This window comes from Lytechinus variegatus, chromosome 2 (genome assembly GCF_018143015.1).
Source record: "Lytechinus variegatus isolate NC3 chromosome 2, Lvar_3.0, whole genome shotgun sequence".
Lineage (NCBI taxonomy): Eukaryota > Metazoa > Echinodermata > Echinoidea > Temnopleuroida > Toxopneustidae > Lytechinus > Lytechinus variegatus.
The window spans coordinates 30,309,604-30,326,763 of NC_054741.1; the positions used below are offsets into that span (position 1 = coordinate 30,309,604).

Consider the following 17,160-nt stretch of genomic DNA (forward strand, 5'->3'; position numbering starts at 1 on the left):
AGGAATAAAAAAAAAAACTCAATTTAATCCGAGTTTGAACCAGGGTCCTCGCACACGACAAAACGATGGCCAACACGTTTGGCCACAGACCATTCCCTTCTTCCTGAAGGGCTTTTAAGATATATGAAACAAAGTCCGCTCGCCGCTGTGGGCTAATCATGTTTCGGCAATTCAACTGCAATTTCAATCATTTCGCGATGGATATTGCCGTGTTATTTTGTGGTTCCTGACTTTGTTACGTTATGAAATTTCATAATTTTTTTCAGTCGTGACGAAGAATGTCTATGCTTTATATTGATTATAATATTAATTTGTCGCAAGTGTGATTTCTAAGTGAAAATATGCTTTGTTTATTCAAATATATTTCTTGAAAAAAAATCATTTTTTCTAAGCTAAATATCGGTTACCAAAATACGTTAAATGTGCCCTTTATTTCACTGTTCAGTAAATTCAAACTTTTATCTATATAACAAGACCAATCTTGTGAGGAATAAACAATTCTAAGAGCAAAAAACGCTGATTGGAAAGATCGTCTTCAATGGGCTGTTGTCAGCTCAGCTGCTCACGCTCATTGTGTGACGTCACTCAGCTGGAGCTCGCAAGAGGACCGATGGAAGGCAGAAATATGGCATGAAAATAAATCATTTTTGAGAGCTGATTTCTGCAAACTCTAATCACTATTTTGAAAAGTGAAGTTATATATCTGATTAGTAATACTTCCCCTTTACAATGATGACCACAAAAAGGCATTATAAAATACTTTGGATTCTTCGAGTGTCTCCTTTAAACAAAATACATAAGAGGATACTGGAAGAGCACTATATTAAAGATTTGTATCATCAAAAAAATTTATAAACAGGTTATATTACTCACCAATAAAAGTTCTCCTTGTATTTTGATTAAGTTTCTTCTCCTCATCTTTGGTGTCTGCTGGTTTGTCTTGGACTGGTTCCCTGATCTCATCTTTCTTCTTGGTTTCTACGTCTTCCTTTGGTTTACTCACTGAAGATGTGTCACCATTCACCACCTTGGTCTCTTCTGGTTTCTCCTTCTTGTCAGCTAGGGTTTGAACAAAACAAGCAAATTTGAATAATCACTTGGAGGCGCAATAGCTCAGTCAGTAGTGCAGGGGGTTTGTATTATGGTGACCGGGTTTGATTCCCTCTTGGTGCGCTAGTGCCCTTTGGTAAGACATTTAAATCCTCATTACCAGGTCCCTCGGAAAGGGCCTTAAACCGTCGGTCATCTGGTTGCTTGCTTATAAGCATTCAGGTAAAAAATTACTACCATCACTACCATTTCCAAGAGAAAATTCCTCAAATGAATGATATTCTTTGGATCATTAATTCATGGTGCAACATTACCACTCACATTGATAAAATGAAGATAAGCAAATATCACCGTTGGTGAAGGTGATGGGCATACTATCATTTACGAGGCAAGCTGGATGTAGATATCTTTATGAAGCGAAGCTGAGGAATGATAGCAAGTACATCCAGCTTTCAATCAAAAGGAGATTATATGCTTTATATTCCGCTTCGAAAACCACTCCAAATGAAGAAACCAATATCAATACGTCTTGATAAGATCTTTTTCACACCTTCCTTTGAAAAAAAATCCATTGAGACAATCATGCCTGTTTTAAGCTAGCGCATAAGTAAACTGTGTGCAAGCATCCGAGATCTTGCTCCAGCAAAATTTATTGTGACCTCACAAAGGAACTTTACCGTCACAACAAAACAATCGAGGGGCAATGAACTTTTGTGTGCGTATGCACACTGCACGATCGTCACTGCAGGTGAGGGAGAAAGATGGACCAAAACAATTGAGTGGCAAAATTTGCGCGTACTCAAACTAATTCATAACGCGTTATGACCCTATGGCCTGAAAAAGGTCAGCGAAACAAAAGAGGTCCATCACACCGACTTCTGACAATTCCTACAGCAAGATTCTTAGTATGCAGAATATAATACGTTCTAATCAAAGATTTGTTACATTACTTGAAGAAAACAAGACTGGGTTGATATGTTTCATTTGAATAAAAGCAGACTGATTCTTTATCAGGTCACCACACGTAACTTTTCAAACATGAGCAGAAATAATCTAAGCTGTAAAATAGATTTATCGAGTCTAAATTGTGTTAACAAGAAACTATACAGAATATCAAAATAACATTCACATATACATGCCTGTATTTGGTGAGAAAGAGAAAACAAAATGATGTTTGTGCACAAAACAAATTCTCTGACAGATAAGAAACAGAAAAATATTAATATAATAATATGTCCATTTATATAGCGCAGTTACTACGTGCATATACTCAACTTGGTATCATATTATTAAAACGGCTGTAGCTGAGCCACCATGTTAATAGGCGCTAAAGCGTTCAAGGAATAAATCCTACCGTGTACCCATTCACCTCACCTGGGTCGAGTGCAGCACAATGTGGATAAATTTCTTGCCAAAGGATATTACGCCATGGCTGGGATTTGAACCCATGACCCTCTGTTTCAAAGTCTAGAGACCAATCCACTGGGCCACAACGCTCCACGTGAATAGGTGAAAATGGGTATAAAAACCTATCAAGATTTCACATTAATATAAAGTCAATCAAGACAAAGGGAAAATGAAATAAAAAGTTATTAACGAAAGTTTGTTCATACCTTCCTTGTCTCTTCTCCACCTGTATCTACTTGACGTTTCATCATCAGTGTTTGAGATTGCAGAAATATCACCATTTTCAACTGGTTTGGCTTTGACATCACCGCCTCTCAATTGATCTAATATAACATTAGCCGATCTGGTGTCGGACTCTCTCTTTGTTTGTGGAGTGGATGCCTTCACTTCATTTACTGTTGATGTCTTCTCTGTCTTACTTTCCTTCTTTTCTTCTGCTTGTCTACTCCTACGTGCAGCGATGCCATTTGTAAGATCTAAAAATAAAAGAAAAACCAAAGATGAGTGGCATAAAAAAGGTAATTGGTAACAGAGTTACGGGGGAAATCCTTAGTAGATACCTTGCTTTATCAAGAGGTTCTGATTATCAGTGTAGTTTATTATTTGTTCGCATTACAGTAGTATCTCCATAGCTAAGAATTTCAAAATCATGCATCTCTGAGATAAATTTTGGGAATGTTGCAAAGCAAAGGTTTCTATTTATCTGAAATTGGTCTTCATAGTAGAAATACAGGTTCTATGAATAAGTTATTACATTATCAAGTGTAGCGGTGGAAATATCGTCATCCTGATTTGGATTTAAAATGATGATAAAGATCCCAAATAATTACAAATTTCAGGCAATGAAATTCTTTATAGCTGTAATACAATGCTGAATTGATTTCAAATTGAATAATCCTGCTAAATCTTTAATGATTGTCCACTGCACACCCCCCCCCAAAAAAAAAATATATGTATTTTAGCTCAATCCAAAAATATATGTATTTTAGCTCAATCCCAAAATATATGTATTTCAGCTCAATCCAAAATATATGTATTTTATCTCAATCCAAAAATGTTTGAAAAACGTTGGTTTACTTTAGTATGCATAGACATGCAGATTCTTAATCAACTGAGATAAGTAAATAGACATTGAATTCGGAAGATTATGAAAATGGATCAAAATCAGAAGGAAAAAAGCAGATTAAGTAACAAAGTATGTGACAGGCTATTATTTCTATTAAAAAGACATATAATATTCATGCACTTCATTATTTCAAAAAGGTATTAATGAGCTAGTAGGGGTGTTAAAAAGGTTTTTTTTATATAACACATTTGTGAAATTCATATAAATGTTGATACAAGTAGAATATAAACTATGTTGTACAAACAAGAGAGATTTATAAGATAATTTAACAATTCTTTTTTTTCTAGTGTAAAACATCCATTTAGAATATGAACACAATCGGTGAAAATACAGAAGATTATCCATCTTTATGATAAAGTCCTAAAGAATTTATTTACAAAACAATCCATATTGCATGCACTGACACTACCAAAAGTGTGTAATTTGAAGAAAGAAAGACATCCGGGAAAAAACATCCTAAAATATACAAATCCCACATTGAAAACCTCATACATGGATAATCAATACAAAGATCTGTACATGCAAAAAACAGGTGTAAAAGATTAATATTGTGTAACTTAGCTATTATAGCGAGAAATTATAAAAACATGCATGATAATGTTCCCTACTTTGCAATAGTTTGTTGGTAGTACTTTTATTACATATTTTCATTAGTAACTTCCCATCTCTTTTTTTCTTGTAGGTGAGTTGTACAAAGAGAAAAATATGATATACCTTACAGCGTAATGTTACAATAAAACAATGTTGGCTTACACGATTTGGAGTATAAAAATTATTATCACAGTGCTTACTGGAACAGGGTGATGCCTGTACAAATCCAATAAAGGAATTGCACATTATTCAGAAGTCAACAGGGTTAACCCATTCCCTACTGGAATTGGGTGATCCCAGCACAAGGCCTAGATGGGATTTACAGAAGTCAGTCGCCAACCCGGGGGGGGCACTTCCATTCACAAGTGGATACCATGCGCGACCATGGGGTCTCGAAAAGCACCCTAAACACGTAATTTCCATGTTCTGAAAAAGCACCCCTTAACAAGTATTGGCGTGTGAAACCCTACCCTTAACAAGTATTGGAAACAAAACGATACTCTTGAGAAACCCCTAAACAAGTACAGGAATGTTTTATTGTTACGGGTCCTTCGGTCGTCGGCTTTACCTTATTTGGTTTAGTACGACCCCACCTTCTACACGTCGCTCAAATCGGACTCTAAACACGAAGTGTTGGGGCAAAAAGGACATCCTTTATAAAACATTTTAATTTTGTTTTATCATCCCCGCAAATTCGACCCTAAACACGTAATTTTCCTAGCGAAATAGATACCCTTTTTTCATTATTTTGGTGTTTTTGACACCCTTATCACGTTACGTACATAACGTGCCCTATCGTGAAAAAGACATCCTTTTTACGTGTTTTTTTGGTCGCGCATGGTATCCACTCGTCAATGTAAGTGGCCCCCCCGGGGTAGCCAATAGGTTAGTTTTCCCCTAATAAAAGGTGAGGTCACTAACTCGTACAATGGGAAGGAGTTATCTACATCTTCATCACTCTTGACTACACTGCAAAAACTCCGGTGTTGATTTAACAGCAACCCGGAATCTACATATGTCCACACCAGAGAAGTATTGAAAGACCCGTTTGGAATCAAAAGGATGCTGTTTTAATACTAATTGGTGTTGTATAAACACTTCTCTGGTGTGAACATATATTCTGGGCTGGTGTTAAATCAACACCAGAATTTTTGCATTGTACATGCATTTTCCAAGGCAGCGTATCGATGTTAATTATATACAGAAGATAATTCTCATTCTTTTATTTAGCAAAATCATATAAAATTGTCACAGTGCCGTTATTTGTTTTATAATTGACATTATTTGTTTTATAATTGAATTGGCATTCATAGGGTTAATATTTTCCATGCCATGCTTTCCATGCCTAACTTACAATCAGGTTTCTTTAACTCTTTGTTTTCAGTGGTTTTATCTGAAGACTCGGATGTCGTCCTGTCTCTCGGCCTTCTCTCTGAAGTCTTTGTACTTGATGCTGTGAAAATGAGAAGTTATCTCAAACTATGATGATGGTGTTATTGGATTTATTGTGTTCTTCTTGCCTCCATCTAAGCAGTGCGGATGCAATGGCAAAGTATAGTCCACTATCGTTTCACTATCATTTGACTAGAGAGAAGTTTTTGTGACAAAATATAGTTTTACTTTATCCCTGGCCATGACCACGCTGCCTGTGATCATCTTTAGGAACATCTTTATAAAACACCCCCTTGGGCAGTTAATAAGGGGTTTTCGTGCAGCCAAAATGCTTTTCATGACAAAGAACAACCAGGAAGTCTTTGACGAAAACTGGTGTGAACCTAAACAACAGTTTTACCCTTGACTCCAGAAAAACAACACATGAACAAGTTGTCATCAGCTCCAAACTTGGGACACAACTGCTGTCTCCGTTTCACCAATTTACGACAAAGACCTCCCAGCTATTTTTTGTCATTAAATGTGCATTTTCAATACATTTACTGTGATCTTGAATCCTTCGTACGCCGAGGAGCGATAACTCCCTGCTGACACTGTAGTTTCTTGACTTTCCCAAGGACACTGTCCTTCATAGGGACTTGACACATCGGATTAATGCTCTGCTGATGTACTTTTTGCATGAAGTATCTCCCTACCTATCCTTTACCTACCCTACAAAATCAACAGAGCTGGCATATTTCTCTTTCTTCCTGTACATGGCATTTCTACTGTATTTTCCGTATCCGGACATCTACCCCCTGGACATCTACCCCGGACATCCACCCCCAGGACTTCCACCCCCCAGACATCCACCACCTTAGGACAAGTACCCCCTAGGACAAGTACCCTCTAGGACATCTATCCCCCGGACATCCACCCCCGGACATCCACCCCCCGGACATCTACCCCCCGGACATCTACCCCCCCGGACATCCACCCCCCAGACATCCACCCCCCCGGACATCCACCCCCCCGGACACCTACCCCCCGGACATCTACCCCCCAGACATCCACTCCCCGGACATCTACCCCCCGGACATCCACCCCCTTAGGACAAGTACCCCCTAGGACAAGTACCCTCTAGGACATCTACCCCCGGACATCTACCCCCTCATCTTTAAATTGATTTTGAATTGATAAGATATATATTTTTTGCTCGTCTGTGAGCGATCATAACGAACGAGCAATGTGACAAAAAAATGACAGGGGGTAGATGTCTGGGGGGTGGATGTCTGGGGGGTAGATGTCCAGGGGGTAGATGTCCGGGGGGTGGATGTCTGGGGGGTAGATGTCCGGGGGTAGATGTCCGGGGGTGGATGTCCGGGGGGTAGATTTCCGGGGGGTGGATGTCCGGGGGGTAGATGTCCAGGGGGTAGATGTCCTAGAATCGTATTTTCATGATGCACATACAGGCACATGCAGAGAAGCAGATCCTTACTGCCTCCAGGATAGATGGTAACAAAATGCAAATCTTAATCCTTGATCAAACAGCAATAAATGACATCGATGATGTCACAATTTTATCTAGATCTATAAGCAGTGCTTGAAGTCAGCTTAACATGAATTTTTCGTTTGTGAAACCGGGGGCATGATTGACACATTGATCACTCTCACTTTGGCCTGTATTCTCAAAAAAGGTTTCAATTGAATAATAATAACAATAACATGTCCATTCATATAGTGTGGTTACTATGTGCGTATACTTAACTGCGCTTTGATACTTGGTATGATATTACTACCCCTGCTGTAGGTGTGCTGCCATATTAATAGGCGCTAAAGCATTCAAGGAATGAATCATACCGGGTACACCTCACCTGGGTACAGCACAATGTGGATAAATTTCTTGCCAAAGGAAATATCGCCATGGCTAGGATTTGAACCCACGACCCTCTGTTTCAAAGTCTGGAGACTAATCCACTGGGCCACAACGCTCCACATTGTCACTGAACCATGGTACATAACCATGGGCTATGCAGATTTTCATAATCATGCTTCATTCATCACGAACACGAAGAAAAATTGAATTAAGTGCACGCTTTTGGCAAAGGGCACTAAAAGGGAAGTGGGAAGGAATCTGCATAAATCATGGTTTTGTACCACGGTACAATTGAAAACTCTTTTTGAGAATACGGGTCTCCATGTTTCTATCTATGTCTCCTATTTAATTCTCTACCTTGAAACAACCTAAACCTTTATAAAGTTCAACATGAAACTAATACCAATAATATTATTCTTTATAATATTGAATGAAATATCAATCTGACACTAAATTTCGGATCTGTCAGTACTAAATAAAATCTCAATATACTAACAAAATATGCTAAATTGATCTCATTGTAAATTCATATTGGTGTATAATGTTAAACAAAGAACAGTATATTAAAGAAAACAGATCAGATTTTAGTCTGTATGTTATACACATTCAAACTATGCTATAATTACAATCAGTTTATATTAAACTATAGATATCATTTATTCTATTATGTTAGTCTAGGGTTTCATTTTATTTACTTCTTTTATAAGATTACCATTGAAAAGTAACAATTGAAAAAAAAAACATTTTTTTTTTCATTTTACATTAATACTTTTGTGTATTATTATGTGTATACTTATATATTTTGTTAATAAAGGGAAATATAAAAAATAGCCTTTTGAGAACAAGTTGGATGCAGAAAATGCTTTGCACAAGAAAGAGGGGTCACTAGTATTAAAAAAAAACAAGCAAGGAGCATGCTGGTGGAAGGGGTCATACAACTGTCAAGGGGTCATGCAGGGGTCATTCATGGGTCCAAGGGTCATTCAGGGTCAAAGAGAGGTCAAGGGGTCATTCAAACGTCATGCCTCGGGATGGAACAATAACTCACATTCCTGATTGGTAGTGGTTTTAGTTGTATCATCAAACATTCGTCGTCTCCTGCTTCTATACGGCATGCTCAAAGATGTGCCTTTAAGTAATTCAAAAGGCCGTATAAGCCGTTTATTTCAAATTGACAGAAGAGCACTTAGATTCCAAAGGCAACAAGAGCCACTGACACTTAATAGCAACATTCTGCTTACAAGTAGAGGCAGACTGATTCTTCTTTCAACAACAATTCCATTTCACTTATAAATAAACATATCCTGCATTGACTAAAAATCGCTTGCAAATTTACTTCCATCTTTTTGGCCCCGAAACTACCACTGTTTATAAAGAGAACTTGGTGTATTTTTCATAAAATGGACCATGACAACTTGTAAACACCTTCCAATCCCATAAAAGAATATATACACAATAGCCTTATATGAGGATATCTTACCAATCAACACCACAACTGATACATATCAACACAGAAAGTAAAACAAACCACATGCATAAATGTATTACCCTTGGAATTTCAAATATCCCATTAAAAATATGATGATATGAAGCAATCAGAGGGAATGACTAATGCAAATTAGAATACATAACTTGGAATAATGAAGGCATTATGATAAAAAAAACTCAGTGATAAAATATATCATTTTATGTATGAATTAAAGGTTTAGAGATGAATTATGTAAATGTCACAGAAAAGTGTCTGAAGTATAAAATCAGGGAGTAGGTGGTCTCCAAATTATCATGATATTATTAGAATATACAAGAATAAATATGTAGGATGAACAAATCATAATAGTGAGTCGAGCAGATGGTTACCGGTAGAATAAGTTGAATTAATAACATTATCGTTTGATGGTGATTATAAGAAATAAACATGTTTGTTTGAGATTGTACGCAGAAGCATTGGAAAGCCTGATGTAATAAGTTTATTTTATAGTTGTTGAAAAGATAGATATTATACCTTCACTTCCATCATCTTCATCATCGGCAAAACTAAACCTGACTCGACGTTTCACTTCTGTACGATAAATGTTAACATGTCATTGCCATGTCATTTTAAGCAATCATAAAAAGGACAAAGAGGCAGCATTTGCTGAGTTCTTAAATATTTTCAGTTTTGTTAAATGGCAAATGCATGCAATATATTTCCTAGCAGCCAACAGATATGTAAAGAAAATTGCTAGCTTTCATTTCTTTTTCCTTTAGATAAAACATGGGAAATGATAATACATTTTTGCATTAGGAGATTTTTGTTCTAACTATGGATATGTAAGTTAAACTTAAATGCTTAGTTAATAACAAGCAAATAATGTTTTTTATTCTAGAAGTATGAATGAATTTTGTTATTGAACTATAGAATAGGTAGGTCTGAACTCAAGAAGACATGATTTCATATTTGCATGAAAAGATAACAGAGCACTAACTTATGGCACATTTGCTATTATGTAAAATTGTTGATGGTTGACTTTTGTTCCCATGGTAACTCCAACTGAAGGCAAAATACCACTTAAGGTAAGGTCCAAATTATGAAATAATGCAGGAATATACCACACTGTGGCAAATATTCCAGAAAACAATTAAACATCAATTGAAATGTTCTCATCAGAAGTGTAGAAACCCTTCTTCATTTGTCTTTAAAAACAGATAACGAATACTTTCTAACTACATAACAAGACTTGGACAGTTTTCTATTTGAAGAGCAAGAATTCAAAGATATCTTTTTTAAGACTACTCATGGACACATTTTAATATGTGAGGTCTGAAAGAGGACAAAGATTGCACAGAATATTTTTTTGTGAGAACCCATCATGAATTACTTTTCATGAATTACTTTAATAATGAACATTTTTGGAATCCACTCACTGTTTTCGGCCGATTTTTCTTCAGCGGGTTTCTCTTCAACAGCTTCATGTCTCCTTCTTGACCTTGGAACATAGGAAGCTAAAGGAGAAAGGTCAAAGGTCATTAACAAAACTGAATTGCTTTTAATCCATTTATATGTCAACAAATAATTGAAGACAAGGCTTAACCTGTCGACTGTAAAAATATATTTTTTTTTACTATAACAACATAAAATATAATATACTTTCATTCTCTTCCACTGCTTCAGTACTTTATATTGATAAATACACTGTAGGCCAACATTTCAAAACAAAATATTTCTAATTATGCGTCTTCTGCCTTTATACATGTACCTGTCTATTCCGATTCTCTTTGAGGTTCAAGGTTGAATTACTCTATGAATATTAACTTGAAAATTACATATTTTCACGATACATTAATTTCTTTTAGAATGCTGATATTGAGAGCAAAACCACAGGTGAAATACATGTAGTAAAATTAGTAGTAAAAGTTTTTATTTTGAAAAAAATACCAAATTAGTAAATTGAAATTACTGAAATGTTTTGACTTACACATGGTTAACTCTTCTTTCTTGGTTTCAGTTGTGTCTAAAGAGAGTAAATCACAAAAGAGAGAAGGATTGAAATCATTAAACATTTCTTCTTTTTTGTTACCAACGACGAACTATTTCATTGGAGAATAAATGATCTTATCACAGAATCACCCAGGTTGTATATAATATGGCATGCAGATTTTGGATAAAAGATCATAATCACATCATATCTCATACAGGACTTGCACTGTTCAAACTTTTATTTCTTATTTACAGAAATATTACATAATATTTATACTACTAATGTCTTATTAATTAGTTACTACAGAAAACACATCCTCTGATAGCAGCATGTCTACTTATGTAACATATAATAATCAATGAATGTGCATACATCGTATGCAGGCAAGCCAGGATCTTATGACTGGGGTAATAGTAATGTATCTCCAAATTGCTCAGAGGCATCGTTCCAGTGTGATAAATGCTACATAAAACCGGGAAGTTGATATTATGACAGAGAAATAAGCTAATATTACCATACCTGTGGATGCAATAGATTCATTATCTGTATCTCTATTCCTTCTTCTATACGATACACCTGAAACAAAAAGGACATCGCTTGTAACACATGAACAAGGAAAGAAGATTGGGCAAGAACTATGTGTATGCAAACATTACCAAATATCATTTTCATATGGAAAATAATTTTACAGATAGGTTGTTAATCTGACCCAAGCTTTAGACGAGAATTACTTGGATAAATCTGATCAATACAATAAATTCTTAGTTTGGACTGTGATGGATAGGATAAAAATCTACATACTGGTGACAATGTCATAAAGCTATTCATAAACCTGTTCATGAAGCTGTTTGTAAAGTCTTGTACAGCCATATACATACTGGATTATGGCAAGCCTAAAATGTGTCTCAAATATATTAGCTATAAATGAGGTATAAGTTGAGAAATTTTTCTATTGTTAGTGCACATTTCTGCAGCAAAGTATATGCTTTATTTTACATGAATACATTTGAAATACAATCATAGTTTGTCAATATGTCATAAGGAATTAGTTTAGGCTCACATTTTGGCTGCTCACATTCCAATTATTGGTAAAGTCAAACACAAATTTATAAACAACCTTACGATACACCCTTTTAATAGACTCATTGGACCATATTCTGAAATCGGGTTTAATCTATGAACTCGGGTCTGAAGTTGCATTTTAACTATGGAGAGCAAATTGTGATATACATCTCTGACAGTTGAGGTTCAATGTATCAGGTCATTTGACTCTCAAATCATTCTGAACTGTCTGGAAAGGATTAATAAAGGATAGTTGTCTTCACAATCAAAGAATTCAAGAAGACCACAGTAAGCATAAGAAACATACAGGGGGAAACACAATTTTGACATTCATAGCATCGCATAATTTTATCATAGAGTTAGACCATGGTCTAAGTTAAACCTGAATTTAGAATAAGCACGATTATCAATTAAAAGCTATTCTTACTTCCAGATGAGACATCCATTGATGTACTGGGTGTTGTGTCTGTTCTTCTTGATGAAGATGTTCTTGAACCTGAGAAAATGACAATTTAAAAATATTAATAATTATAATTCATGATTTTTTCTTCAATTAAATGCTTACATTTAAGGCAATGCTATTCCTGAATAGCAGGCAATACATTGACATAAGTGCAATGATGACTGCCATTTTTTTTCTTATTTTTTTTTATGTATGAGATGATATTTCTGCAAATAATATTTATTATCACTTATTTCTTTCTGGTACACCAATGACTTTGTTTTGTTTTCATAAGCAATGTTTAAAAAACAGAAAAACAAGTATTTACCATGCTGAACTTTCAAGATTGTGAAAATCTTTGCTCAAGTAGTAAATTCTGATATTCAGATATAACTTCTTTTTTTTCTGGTAAATTCAGCATATCCTGAGATACTGGCATAGTATATTACAAACTAATTTGAAAACGGCTCTTTTACCACCTTAGAGCTGCAAGTTGTATTATATTTTGAATATTTTATGCAATGAACACATTTTGAGGTTTCAACTTTTGCTAAAAATGGAAAATGTTTATTTCTCTTTGTTCACTGATATTGACTTACTTTCTGTGGAGTCTGTGGACATTGTTGATGAAGACCGTTCTAACCTTGATGGTATGAGGGGCGTGTCCTCTGTAAAATACAAAAATACATAGGATGTTTTAGATGGTAAAATCATATTGAATTAGAATACCACTATTTTGTGCTGTGGATTAAATTTAAAGGTCTGAATAAATAGAAATGGTGACATGCATACATGTCCAGTATTTATCAATATTATTATCTTTAGAATTAGTTTTTTTTTTTTTTTTTTGGGGGGGTCATTTATATATCGACTAGCAGTTGATAAAGATGACAAATACATAAGAGACTTCCCTTACAGAAACATTTGCAGTCATAATGGACAATCATATGGTCAAATAAGTTTTTCTTTGTATGACGAAAGAAACATGTGTAAGGGTAGCAAAGAGAACAAGTGTGGGTGAAAGGCACATATTGATTCCTGTAAGTAAACATCACAATGCATCCATCATGCAATTACTGATGCATCTTGGGAGATGGTTGTTACTAAATCAAGACAACAGATGGCAGGTTTCATAATAATGTCATCAAGTCTTAGTGACTATTGGCACTCTGCTCATATTAACTATACCACAGATAAACCCAATCATGTGCAGTTTAATAACCAGAGGCAGATCCACATTTTGCCAGAGAGAGAGGTAACCTTGTCAGAAGGGGTAATTTTTCTCAGCCAAATATTTATATACATGTAAATGAAAGGTCATCAACACTTTCAGAAACACTTCCTAACAAGTGAAAAAAAAAAAAACACTACCCCCCATTTGGATTCAGCTCTGTAAAGACAGACTCACAATCAGCAATGCACAGCTCCTCTGGAATAAAACTAATCAAATATGCTGTAATAACTATACCTCAAACTCCCATAACGTGACATAAAAATATACTGCATTTCTAGCATGCTAATTTTTTTTCAACCCTATCTAAATTACATAACATACCAAGAAAAAATAACAAACGAAAGGATGAGATCCCATCAATCACAAAGATGGAAAATCATTAATGTCAACTTTAAGAATACATGCATCCTCCAATCCAAGTGTTTTCTTAGTTTTCTCATTGGTGCAACACTGTCTTTGGAAATCAGTGTGCTACTGTTTGCTACCTGGGTGATACTATGTACATTTTTTTATAAGAACAATTTTTAACTTTGATGTATTTCAATAGTAGAGATTGATCAGATCAATCATGACTCTTTGTAAGACAGGGCCCAGATTTGCATTAGAAAGTCAAACAAAAAAATCTGTCATTACATCAAGGCATACAAAAAGAGTGTTCAGATATCATTGAGAAAGGAGAGCATTACAAACCATATTATGGGATATATAAAATATCCATGGACTAATGAATTAACAGCAACAACAAACTTTGGGAATCTTTGGGACTTTCTTCCATGCAATCTATACATCCCTTAACCTGTTGGAGACTCGAGACCGTACATAGCTGAGCTGAGGTCTATCAAAAGTCTTGTTATAACATAATCAACTACTGTAGTCTGCAACAGATTAAGACTAGTTAAGTGTGGACAATTTACACAAAGAGCATGCAGGTGCACTCCAAGAAGGGAAAACATTGAGAATGTCACCTTCGAGATATTTTCTCAACTGTTCTCGTCGTTCTTTCCTCTTCTGAGCATAAGAATCACCTTAGAAATAAAGAGGTTATTTTAGAAGATGAAATGAGAATGAGAAAAAACCTATAGAGGAACACAAGGACAACTTGTGAAGTTTACCTCTCTACAAAGATAATAATAATACCCCTTTCACATAGAATTATAATCAATTTCAATTTGTTTTACTATATGTTAACAATAGCCAGTAAAGGAAAACTTAGGATTTATACTTTAATACATATAGTAGAAAAAAAGGTGAATATATCAGAGATGCATTTATATAGTAAGTGCTTTATAACATTAATATGGAAAATTTTGAACTGGTATTGATTCTTTAAAAAAATGGAAGTTTACATATCCATGCATCAAGATACATACAACTAACTACTACATGATTCAGGCTTGATGGAATAAAAAAAAAATCACACAATTATATAACATTACAACTTAAGGCATTTACTTTAAACAAAATTTATTTCAAACTGTTGTCTCATTACTACTTTACAAGAAATCTTATATGCATGCGCATAAAGGGTTTGCATAATTTTTTTTAAAGTGATTTTTTGTAGATTATTTTTTTAGATATGACAGTTAACATGATGCAGTACCTGTAAACATAATGCACATTTAACTCTTTTTTACAGCAGTTATGTTTGAATCGGTTGAAGCCCTGGGATGAAGCCCATTCACTTAAAAAAATAAATCAATTTTTTGGGGGGATAGGTGAAATCATTGTCACTAACACGAATTGTTATGTGTTATGTTCCATACAACTGATGATTTGAATAGGTATCAATGATTGATTCATTCATATATACATGTGTATTTTCATTTTGATGGGGGGGGGGGCAAATTTGTAATTTAATACTAAGAACTTTGTCAATTCACATTACCACATGTCATATATTGAACGAATTGTAAACTGGCTAACCAAATCTATCAACAGTTCAATCTATCAACCTAGTAAGATTAAACTTTGGCTGTTATTGAAGCTTATTTTTGGATCAGATAACTTTAAATGATGGCCTTAAATATATTCAGTAAAAATCCAATGTTATCAAATTAAATCTCCACCCCGCGTAGACTAGTTTTTGCAATTGTAAAGACCTTTAACATATCCACTTAATGTCACTTTTGTATTCTCAAATTGAGCAGGTGTCTAATTATTTAAGTCACTTTTTTATAATCCAATTCAGAAATATTGGTAAAAAAGCTTCAATAAACAAAATATCATTTACCCTTTGTAACAAATGTTTAATTTGCATTGTTTGCTCCAACTGACACAATGCTCAACAGTTAAAATTTCAATAAAATCATCCACAACAGATGAATGAATCATTTCCAGGGGGTTGTTTCTTGAAGGAGGCTTGTTGGACATTTTAACAGTTCCCATTGTAATGATCAGCCCCTGTGCTTCTCAGCCAATCAAAATCAAGGAAAGTTGGCAGAATTTGGCAACTTGTCATATGACAAATGTTGACGAAATGCTACCCATAAATAAATATATGTATGAAAACACCAAATTTGTATTTTTATTATATCGCAAGATAAAAAATAACAAAAATCATTGAATTTATATGACTTTTTCATCGTTATTCATGGCATGCAACATGCAAACTTACTGTTATACTTCTCCCAAAGTTCATCGTCTGTTTTAGACTTTGAGTTTGAGGATGATGTTGAAGGAAGCGAGTCGTAGCCTTCTGCAGGCACAGTCATACATACAAGACACCACAAAGAGGGAGTGGGGGAATACAAGGCAAATATCATGAAGGATACCATATCAAGTTTAAGTTTAACTCCAAAAGGCAGTAACTCTCTTACGATAGTTTTCAAGATTTTTCAACCATGTTTTTTTTTCCAACCATGTTTTTTTTCCAATAGTTTTGTAATTCATTAAATACTTTCCCTATTATCTTAGAGGAAGAGTTCATTAAATAGTGAACTTCATTATTAATAAAGCTAGTTTGGAAAGAATATCTTCTGAGGTATATATTTGTATTCTATCACTCCAAAGAACTATCTTCATAAATCTTGATTCTCAATTCATTACCTCATAATTTTGCAATGGTATAAGATATTCAAAGGATTACTTCATTCCAACTGATTTCCAGATTGAATGGTTTTCATATTGCATACAGATTTAATGCCTTTTGAAATTAATGATAAATACAGATTTGATGCCTTCTGCGATCAATGTGACCATATGCAATTTTGGCATACATTAGCTGTTGCATGATGTGATCATTCTATCAAAGACACAGATCTCTGAAAATCAACTTTAATTATTGTAAAAACATCTTAGAATGAGACCTTGTATAAGAGCTAAGATTCCATCATGCAATAGCATGCATCTTTGTATAGCAGTTTCTGCACAATTTACAAGGAATTTCAAAGTTACTATTGCTATTTTCGATTTGACATAAATAATATATACTTCTTATATGGCAATCAATTTTTATTACCTGAGTGATATACTTTGAAAGACATAGTAGGGTAGAGATTTAGCAAGCTTCTGGCTCTAATCAGACAGCTGGCTTACAGCTGATTT

General features: G+C 34.7%; 1 protein-coding gene across 1 annotated transcript in view; it reads right to left on the minus strand.

The window, feature by feature from the left end:
• The window catches only part of LOC121409733 (dentin sialophosphoprotein-like), a 137,247-nt gene that overhangs the window by 4,162 nt on the left and 115,925 nt on the right, over nucleotides 1-17,160 (minus strand). The window contains exons 23-33 of the mRNA XM_041601640.1: nucleotides 16,232-16,312; nucleotides 14,583-14,642; nucleotides 12,983-13,051; nucleotides 12,369-12,437; nucleotides 11,399-11,455; nucleotides 10,877-10,912; nucleotides 10,326-10,403; nucleotides 8,470-8,550; nucleotides 5,529-5,627; nucleotides 2,664-2,933; nucleotides 874-1,059 (exon numbers count right to left, since the gene is read on the minus strand). Of these exons, the coding sequence (XP_041457574.1) occupies nucleotides 874-1,059; nucleotides 2,664-2,933; nucleotides 5,529-5,627; nucleotides 8,470-8,550; nucleotides 10,326-10,403; nucleotides 10,877-10,912; nucleotides 11,399-11,455; nucleotides 12,369-12,437; nucleotides 12,983-13,051; nucleotides 14,583-14,642; nucleotides 16,232-16,312 (1,086 nt within the window). The remainder of the gene's footprint in view (nucleotides 1-873; nucleotides 1,060-2,663; nucleotides 2,934-5,528; nucleotides 5,628-8,469; nucleotides 8,551-10,325; nucleotides 10,404-10,876; nucleotides 10,913-11,398; nucleotides 11,456-12,368; nucleotides 12,438-12,982; nucleotides 13,052-14,582; nucleotides 14,643-16,231; nucleotides 16,313-17,160) is intronic.